General features: G+C 30.6%; 1 protein-coding gene across 1 annotated transcript in view; it reads right to left on the bottom strand.

Annotated features, from left to right (window-relative positions):
* LOC106474473 (serine/threonine-protein phosphatase 4 regulatory subunit 1-like) overlaps positions 1 to 11,086 on the bottom strand; it is a 207,692-nt gene that overhangs the window by 27,619 nt on the left and 168,987 nt on the right. The window contains exons 5-7 of the mRNA XM_022379717.1: positions 8,951 to 9,093; positions 7,408 to 7,468; positions 6,047 to 6,132 (exon numbers count right to left, since the gene is read on the bottom strand). Coding sequence (XP_022235425.1) covers positions 6,047 to 6,132; positions 7,408 to 7,468; positions 8,951 to 9,093 — 290 coding nt within the window. The remainder of the gene's footprint in view (positions 1 to 6,046; positions 6,133 to 7,407; positions 7,469 to 8,950; positions 9,094 to 11,086) is intronic.

The following is an 11,086-nucleotide window of genomic DNA, read 5'->3' on the forward strand; positions in this document are numbered from 1 at the left end:
AATTACAAAAGCATCATAAGCGTCATCTATCGCTGAATTTTGGAACGTCGCAGGAACAAAAAAAAAAGGCGAAAATATTGAAATTAAAAAGTATATTCCATCTAAACACCACACTGTTTTAAGGCTGGGAAGCAGAAATATGAAGATTATTTATGAACATCAAGTATCTGGAAGTTTTGGCAATGACAATGGTTTGGACACCATGCTGAAGCATTCTTTTGATATGACCACAAACATCGTCAGCGTCAAAAACTTCCAAGCAATTGATGTCCATAAATAACCTTCGTGTATAACGACTGCATTCTTTGGAATGATCTTCCACCGTCCTAATGTGTGTTAAATTCTTGAAGACCCAGTGGGTTTATATTCGCTTCATTACTTCTGTGTACGTAGGAACATTTTTGAACTTTAATACATCCTGACTGTACGTGTATACTGCATATTGAAACATGTAGCACTACACGTTACATTGTTCTTTTTTAGTTGTTCGTCTGAAACTCGATCTTGATCAAATGACACAACCAAGTCGTTTATCTAAGTCCTCATCAGCTGTTGCTATGGGAAACGCCTGGTAAACCATTTGGAAGATACTTAATCACATACATAGGCGCGTGTACAGATATTATATTATACTTAGTCTTCAAGATCGTAAAGAGATTAATATATGCGGTCCAAAGGAGGATCTTCATTATATAGACCGTATTTATACACAGATAAATTAAAGAAATCTTATGAGAAAATACACGACAAATCTGGTTGGCTGTGCTTCTCAATGATTTTTTTTACCTATAAATTGTAGTTAGTTCATATAGATATCCTGAGAGTGGAGTAAATACGTACAACAAAATGGTTGACATATTTCTAAAATAAGACGTAATGATTGACAGATAAGATAAACAGCTGGACTTACATATAATAAAGTCCAACTGTACAACTACCACATTACAAGTGAATTTTTTTAAACACAAGACTAACGTTTTAAAAATTGTAAATTGGTTTGAGAAGTTACACAAACACTCACTACACAAATGTTCATTCTGATAACCAAAGCAACGTAACAGATTTAAAAAACTTAGTTACAGTTTCAGATATATAAACAATTTTTTAAAATCTATTCAGCAAGTTTGATTAATATTCTCACAAACATATTCATCCGCGCTGTTTGGCGATTAAACATTTTCTGCATTTCAGTCGTTATAATTTAAATAAATAAGCAAACGTAATTTGACAAATCACAATTCACTCTTTGTAAACTCGTAAAACACGACAAATATTGTCAGAGGTCGTAATGTTAGTAATAAAGCAAATCAGCTTAATTGACTGGCGTAAAAGGAAAAGATGGAGGTTTTATGCCTAGCTTCAGAGAACTCTGGTTTATGTCTTTCTTGGTGAGGTTCTGACGTCAACAGTGTCCTCTTCGCTCATCAAAGCTGGCTGTGATATGAACTCTAGTTGAAGCATACAACAGCCACTTTGTGAGTGATGGGGATCTGACTATCTATTTACAGACTTTGCGTTGCGTAACAGGGCCGGTGTTCTGACGTTAGTAGAACCATAACCATTGGGTACAGATAATAATAATGACAATCACAGTTGCTGAGAGAAATATTTTGTGACAATATCGCTTATGAAATCATGTTTAGCTAACTACAAAACCGCTTACGTCAAAAAAAAAGATGTGAGATAATACACAGTTTATAAAACTCATAACTGTATAAAAACCATGTTTAGCCTTTAGTAACTGCAGGTTAAATTATACACTAAAAATGTGAAAAAAATCTGGATTAGTCATGGAATGATTACAGTTCTAAAATAATAGTATGAAAAAAAAACTGTAAAAGCAAAAATTCAGTAATGGGTAAACAAATTTAAAGAAACAATAAAAAATAAAACTGATAAATAAAAAGGGAAAGATCAAGACACCAGTTCAGTCTTAAGAAAACACTTCAAAAAAATTCGGTTTCAGTTATAAATCTTATAGATATATGTCAATAATCATGGATTAAGTCAGTTAAAGCTGCAAATAAGTTTTAGAAAAACTAAGTATAATAAACCATGTTTCAGTCACCTGGGTAAATAGGAAAGAACTTAGAGGACATGTTACAATTATAAAGATTCCTTAAATGAGAAACTAACTGAACAGAAACCAAGTTTTATTCACTAAATAAACACAACAGTAGAAATAAAAAACTCACAAGAGGAATTACTACAAGTGTATGGTTTCAATTATTAACAAACAGAAACATAAATAAGCCCTATACCAGAAACTAACTGAACAGAAACCAAGTTTTATTCACTAAATAAACACAACAGTAGAAATAAAAACTCACAGGAGGAATTACTACAAGAGCATGGTTTCAATTATTAACAAACAGAAATATAAATAAGCCCTATACCAGAAACTAACTGAACAGAAATCATGGATAAACGTAACTGTAAGATGCATCTTAGACAAGAAACTACAAATATACAAAACCCCAGTTTAAATCAAAGTAAACATAGTTATATGGAATTCACTTAACTAAAAGCCTATGAATCAAGTTCCTTGGCTTTGGATAAAAACAGCTGGAAAGAAAACCTTGGAGATGTCATCTTAAAAATTAACATTTCATTCTGATATAGAATATGCCTTTGCTAACTGTTTTATGAGTATTCTTATGTGCAAAGAACACTATACAAAACACTTGTTTATATTTTTATAATTTTCAAAATTAAAAGATTACTTCACAGTTTCACAGATAAAAACCAACACTACTTATGAAAAAGCAAATCATGAACAAAGTTATGAAATAAATATCCATTTACAAAATCAAGTCATGAGAGACAACAAAGCATTTTGTTTTAATAAACAAAGAAGAAAGAATATCTTATAGAGCCACATCAAGATGGTTATGATAAGACTATCCACCACATTGACAGTCAAGGGAAGCATGAGCTTTCTTTAATACAAGTAACCTTTCATTTACTTACATGTCAAAAACATGTGCTTAACACACCAACCATGATGTGTCTAACCTGATTTCTCTATGCACAACATGTATGGCTATGAAATGCATATTATTAAGGTATAGTTGAGTTATATCAATAATTAATATGAGGGAAAGATATACACACATTAGTTTAAGTGTACTGATTAGCACCTCATAAGTATAAGAACATGTACATTAAAATCATATTAATAGAAATAAAATCAAAATATTAGTATTCTGAACACCATGAACGTTCCAACCTTCATTCTGTAAAATAACTATTTATATCAGTTTTTGACTTCCAAAAATATCAAGTTAAACTAAAAGATGCTTCAAAATAAAAATTTATTTAAATGTAAAAACTCACATCATTACTTTGTATGATGAAAATTATGGAAACTAAATTTAATACATGAGAAAACAGTTTTATTCATTAATACTCTTTACTAATATGGTTATCAAGAATTTTGTTTTTATTGCACAAAAAATAAATTAGCTCTTTCTTTGCCAACTGCTTGTTTCTGTTAATTTTTCTCTTGCTATTAAAAGAACTTCAGGGATTTCTGTTAATTATTAATAACATTTTATAGAAATACTACATAAATATGTTTTCCTGAAAGAAAGAAAAAAAGAGACATAATAATTGCATATGAAACATCAATTCTGTACTGTTGATCTTGGTTCGATTTCTTTAAACATAAGTAATAACTACTCTGCATAAATATTCTTAGTGTTCGAATAAAATTATTTAAAATAAATCACCCTATATAATATATATATATTGAATGTTTCTTACTCTAATAATTTATTTTTTTAAATAAAACAGCTCAGCTTGACCTTTTCTATTGGATCATTACATCACAAATCTATCCCAATAGCAAACAGCACTAATATTGTGTTCAAATGTTCTTGGACTTTGATTTCTTCTTGATGATTCAGAAGATGCCATTTTTTTAGTTTTCACTGTCCTACAGCTCATCAAAGATGGCTGTGATATGAATCACATTTAGCACACATTTCACAGTCTCTTTGATGGCTGCAAAACAGAGTAGAATGTCTTAAGACTAAAATCAAGATTCCTCAAGTAGTTATAACAAGAGAGTGATATCATGATTCCTTAGGTAATTATCATGTGAGAGTGAAATCAAGATTCCTCAGGTAGTTATCACATGAGAGTGATATCAAGATTCTTCAGATAGTTATCATGAGAGTGATATCAAGATTCTTCAGATAGTTATCATGAGAGTGATATCAAGATTCTTCAGATAGTTATCATGAGAGTGATATCAAGATTCTTCAGATAGTTATCACATGAGAGATATCACTCTCATGATAACTATCTGAAGAATCTTGATATCACACGATTCTTCGGATAGTTATCACAAGAGTAATACCAAGACTCCTCATGGTAGTAAAAGATGAGAAATATCAAGGTTCCTCGCATACATGATAATAATCCCAACAATAGGTAGGATAGTATTAGTTGAGAGAAATATCAAGATTCCAAATGTTCCTGGGTAAAGCATAAACTTAAAAGTACAATAGTTTTACCTTTCTTTGACAAGCATGTGGGTTACATTGTCCTTTTCCATCACTTTAGCAGCAGAAAGTAAAGAGCAAACTACTTTCTATTCTTAAATTGTTCTTATTTTCCTTCCAACAGAACCAAACCAGAAAATAAATATAAGAATCTTGTTACAGTTTCTCTAGGAATTCTTTGTCCTTTTCACCAATATCGAAGTGGAAAAGGCAGGAAAACAACACAATTATTCCTTTATAGAAGTTATTAATATTATTTTCACCAAATCAAAGCAAAGAATAAAAGGAGAACAATCTACTTACCATTTGTCAGTAGTTTATGCCATCCTTTCCTTCAAAGACAAGGTAGTGAGATGATAACTTCAGCCACCTCTCACTACCCATGTCTTTCATGGAAAAAATGTTTTGAATCTAAATATCCCAAGCATCTGGAACGCCAGTTTTTAGGAAAGAAGTAATTCTAATACCTCAATAGCATAACACTTGTTATAAAAATATAAAGTGTGTAAGTTTCAGTACTAATTAGGCCAAACAACCAAAAAACATTTGTATGCAAACTTCAAAGAGTGTATTATATATATCTCATTTAAAATGACAGATTTAGTTAAACAGTATGAAGGTTTAACATTAAATATTACTTTCAACAAATACTAATGTATTTATATATGATAATGATTTTACTACTACAGAATAATATAGGTACTTTCAGATGATAGCAGAGCCATAACATATGTAGTATTCTGTCGTAGAAACAATGGGTTTAGTTCTGATTATTGTAAGTACTAACTGATATTTATTCTTATTAATTTTTCTATTACAGAAACTAAATATATTTTACTCATTAAATGAAGCACTTGCACTAAAGAGGTTCTAAAGTAACACAAATAAAAAAAGGTTTTGTATGTTATAATTTCTAGACAGCCCGTTCCAGCCTCACAGATTGGGTCTGCATTGTTTGTAATACATCACATATCAAAAGTTCCAAACTCAATACACAAAGAGATAAAATATTTATAGTGCTAGAATAAACAAAAATAGAAGTAATACTTTTAGCCCCTGAAAACTGTAGAAGCTTTTGGTACAGCCACAACATCAAAGCATAAATAACTTTTTCTACTTACTTACAGTAATGTAAATTTTCAAATCATGATAATTAATAACACTTTTGGTAATGGCAGGCTGATTGCAATGCACATGTAAGTTAATGGTACATCATTGACAACATATTTTATCACTTCTTTCTCTCCTGAGGTGATATTTCCCTAGACTGGTCTTTCAACCTGATGAAACATACAAAATCCCAGTAAAATCCAAAAGATTCGTAAAGAGTCTGCGAAATATCATTGCATCAACAGCTGGGATTTGAAATGCTTGGAGATTATTTAATTTTATAGCACTTATAAATATCTATAGAATTTAAAACCATTGTGCTATTATGACGCAATTGCTACTTTAACTCCACTTTCAGTAAAATGCAAAACAACACCAGACCTTGATGCCTCACCCCTCCAAATAAACATGACAGAAATAACACTTACAGCTACAGCCTCTGTTCTATGATCATCCATATGCTCAGTTTCTGTTAATTGTAACACCAGAGGACATATGTGTTCTTCTAGTTTTACTGTGGATTAAAAAGATAAGTTAATTCATACTTTATTTTTATCAAGTATCACATCTAATAAAATACTTTGAAAATTAGTGGGCTTTACTGTTCAGACATGAGCATTAAAACAACCCTATTCTAATTAATTTTGAACCTTTTACAACAGTTTCATGTTTTAAAATGTAGCTTTGTTTGCTATTAAATGAGCTTGTTTTAAAAGTTTAAAACTTTATTTTCAGTTAAATGCTTCTCTGACTATGATAGTCAGTATCATTCAAACTGCCACAGATACATATTACTTAAATTCGAATAGTTTAACAAATTACTATCATCCTCAAACAGTTTTGTATGATGCATAGTCAGGAGAATCTTTAAAATAACTTGGTTGCTATTCAAAACAGTTACAACCATATTTCAATTCTTATATTTAGGCTATTAACTCTTTTGTTGCAGCTGGGCCATATATTTCCCAGTGCACTGGAAAATATACATCCCAGCCACAGTGAATGGGTTAAGGATAACATTAGTTTGTCAGCTCTCAATAAAACACATCAGAGGTCAGCAACAATTCTCTTATAGGGCACTGCATTATTATGAAAAGATGTCATCATTTCAAGTTGAAAGACAGAAATTATTTTCTCTTTTTATTTAAGGCTGGATTACAATTAATTTTTTTTTATTTTAGGTGACTACAATGTTACAGAAACCTACTTCTCAAAAGTAGGTCAACATTCTATTTAATTATGGGGTAAGACAATGTTTTGTGATTCAACAATAAACTGTGGTAGACTTCACTTATGGAACTGAAGTACAGGTATGAAGCAAACCTGTAACAGCTATTGACTAGTGAAACGTTGTTTTGTTGTAACAACAGCCTATTAGTTCTACAATTCCCAACAAGTGTCTAGCAAGTCACAACTTTACTGTAACAAATACTGTTTAATCACATAATAGCAAGAGCTACTGTATAACAGTTCACAATTTTCAAGCAACAATTACCATCTAGAAGTTTATTCTCTTTCTGTAACAGTTGCTCTCTACTTGTTAAACAATATTCCAGAAACAACTACTACCCAACATCTTCCACTTATTTCAATTCTAATGTTTGAATTTGCTTTTTAAACCTTCTTCTACAAAAATTTAAGTTAATTTGTTTGTAGCTACTGGTTACATTTTCTTTATTATCATAACTTTGCTATGATAAAAATTTGTCTCTGACATCAAATAGGCACTTTTTTGTTACAAGTTTAAATAATAAACATGGAAGTTTATAAAATGCTCACTAACACAAACCTTTTTCGATCAATTCCTGTTCCACCATCACCATCAGAGCAGCTTGTGTTGTTTTACGAACCTAATTTACAAAACAAAATAGTAATGATGATAATTTTTACACCTCCACTGAAGCATAAAATAAAACTTGTAAAAAATATGTCCAGGGCATTTTTATAAGAATGTTATGACTGCTTACACCATACCACTATATATTTAGTCCCCAAATAATATGACACACAACATTTAAATAGAGTGCATGCAATTAAAAAATATTCATTAAGTTCAGACTCAACATGTTTCAAGCTAAGCACTCTAGCACTGTAAGACTGCAGTGACTCCAAGGGAAAATAAGGATGTACATCTATATTTTAGTATATAAACCTATAGTATGTTTTGGTATTAGCTGTATTTTGTAAACTAGTAATCTTACCGAGTTTGTAAAAATTAAAAATAAAGATTGAGCTGGAGGCCCCCTTCCTAGTGTGATTCCAAATTGCCCCATGCAATTGTATGGGTTGCACCCCCCTCTAAATCTGGCACTGCTAAGAATACAAACTTATATCCTCACTATTAGCTCGTTGTATATTATTTTAAGAAAATCAAAGATGTATGCTTTTATCCATTACCTACCAATGTAATGTTTCATAAAACTAAAAATATATATATTTCAATCTACTGTTGGCCCCTAATATTTTTCTAAAACAAAATATAAAGTTATATACCTTAAATCATCATTACTACATTGTTAACAAAGATCAAGACTATACATTCTATACATGTTACTACATGCCATTTTCATTTGCAAAAATTGTTTTATATACTTTTATCTACTATTAAAACACCGTAAGTAAATTATACACAAGGATACACACTTTTATCTACTCATGACACTTAGAAAGTACTAAGGATCAGAAAATTATTTAAACCACAACTAATGAAACCCAAGTTTCAGAAAGATAGATCTTCCTTCATCAGAAATACAATGAGATAAAAGAAAGAGTGGACTTTTTATTTCTTTTGTAAGATCATAGGTTATTACAGTGTCTCATTCTTAATAACTGAGAAGTTCTCAAGTTGTGCAGCAGTGAAATACATAACTGCTGTAACAGTGACTTGTGGTATACTTAGGAGAGAATAGGGCTAAGCAAGATAATTAAAAAAAAAACAGGAAGGTACAGGACAAATATTTGAAAAGCAACAATAAAGAATTGAATGAATTGGATAAAGTATACTGAATGAAGCCTAATAGGTCATAAAATGTGATTGTGAATTAAAATTTGAAATACTTAGCTTATCTGTAAGATATTCAAAGAATAAAGAAGAAAACCGAAAATTCAGAGATTAGAGTAAAGAATGTGATTTCTTAAAAATGAAAAGAGGCAGAAAAAAAAAATCTAGCAGTAATCTGTACGTAGTGAAGGATGAAATAAATTAGACAGAAAAACTATGGTTGTTCGTCAGAAATCTTATATTCTTGCAACCACTGTTGAAAATCACATAAAAAAGTCAAGTCTGTCTTTGAAGATAGAAAATTATAATTAGATGCAACAAGTTTGCTTACCTGGTTGTTAATATCAGTAAGATATTTAACGACAGTTGGCACTATAACTGAGGGTATTATATCTGCTAAGTAACCTCCCCATTCATAGCAAAAAGTTCCAATGTGAGGAATTTGTTCCATGAGTTCAGCACGAATGCTTGGCTCTGAAAGTCAAAGATATAATCCGTTTAATTCTTCAAGAATATATACATCTGTTTAACTAACAACTACACTTTCACAATATCTATAAAGGATACTAAAAATGTGCAATAATTTAAAAAAAATAAAAAAAAAATTTTAATTCTTTTAAACCCAATATTTCTTGCACATTCTGCAGGAATTATTTTCATGATGTCCTAATATTTATCACCATACCTTATAAAAATTCCAGTCTATTTATAAAAGGTTGATAATAACATGGTTTGGGTTATTTTTTCTCCAAAGAGACATGTTATCAGACGGCCATCACCGTCCGATGGGTAAATCAGGATTTGCAGGAATTATTTTCATGATGTCCTAATATTTATCACCATACTTTATAAAAATTCCAGTCTATTTATAAAAGGTTGATAATAACATGGTTTGGGTTAGTTTTTCCCCAAAGAGACATGTTATCAGACGGCCATCACCGTCCGTAAATCAGGATTTTTGGCTGGATGCTGGCAGCATTTGCCTAGTTTAAGGAGTTAATAAAGAACCAATTTTCTCTATCGAAATTCAGTGCTTATTATTATTTCAATGCAGTCAGAAACCTAAATCTAGAAAATATCCAAACAATGTGTATGTTCTAAAGAATACATATTATATGCTTTACAGTTTTCTACAAATTAACAAAAAAAAGCAGCACTGAACTGACATTTTATGTCACTATCACTCACATAATGTATAGACTAAAAGAGTTAAAATTCATCTATTCAAAAAATGTTTTAATAGCATTTTAATTTATGACGTTCATTTAGTGATTTTAACTTCTTGCCATAGATGACAGAATTAGTATTGAATTCTATACCAATACCCCACTTTTTTATACCAATATTCACAATTACCATGCTGGTGCATGAATACTTGGATCTTTTTCAAAGGAATTCCTCCCAATTCAGACATGTGCACTAAGCAAAAAATAAAATTTTCTAGTAATAAGTACACTTTTGACACTGGGCCAAATAAGGCAACTCTTGAAAACAAACTTTCTTCCTTTGGCTCACTGTGCTAAGTGGATCCTCTAAACTTAACTTGTATGTTTCATTTTGTCTTTCATTGCATCTTAGACACAAATAACAAAAGACGGACAAAATTTTCACAGCAGCACTCATTCAGCTGCTACAAACACAATGCAAATGCATGTGTGGAAAAAAAATTTCACAATCCAAAGAAAACTTGCTATTGGCTGGAAATGTGCATGTGTATACATTTCTATTTTAACTGTCTTACCCTAAGTTTGTCAATCATTAAGCCAGAATACTAGTTTAAAAAACTAAAACAGTTAGGATTCAAAAACATGTTTAAGAATGTGTTGTAAGTTTTTCTACAGTTCGTTTGTCTCTACCTTGCCCTCCAAGGCTGAACTTTCCTTTTTGTTGGATTTTATTTTTCAATAGCCTTACAGAAAGTAAAGAGCTCACACTTACACTATTACTATGAAGCTAGACTCATAAATGAATCATAGGTAAAAATGTTTTGTGAAAATCTAAGAGAAATGATTTGTTTTTATACGAATAATATTTAATTTTCATTTTTAGAATTTAATATACTTATGTATTTAACTCTTTTCTTTGCAGCTTTTAGCTCACTTTTTGTAATAAGTACAAGTATTTCAGTAATCAGTTGAGAGATTTTAGTTATACTACACAACATGCCTGTAATAAGTACAAGTATTTCAGTAATCAGTTGAGAGATTTTAGTTATACTACACAACATGCCTGAAATAAGTACAAGTATTTCAGTAATCAGTTGAGAGATTTTAGTTACACCACACAACATGCCTGAAATAAGTACAAGTATTTCAGTAATCAGTTGAGAGATTTTAGTTACACTACACTACATGTCTGTAATAAGTACAAGTATTTCAGTAATCAGTTGAGAGATTTTAGTTACACTACACTACATGTCTGTAAATAAGTACAAGTATTTCAGTAATCAGTTGAGAGATTTTAGTTA

The sequence above is a fragment of the Limulus polyphemus genome, unplaced genomic scaffold, assembly GCF_000517525.1.
Source record: "Limulus polyphemus unplaced genomic scaffold, Limulus_polyphemus-2.1.2 Scaffold139, whole genome shotgun sequence".
In the NCBI taxonomy this organism is placed as follows: Eukaryota; Metazoa; Arthropoda; class Merostomata; order Xiphosura; family Limulidae; genus Limulus; species Limulus polyphemus.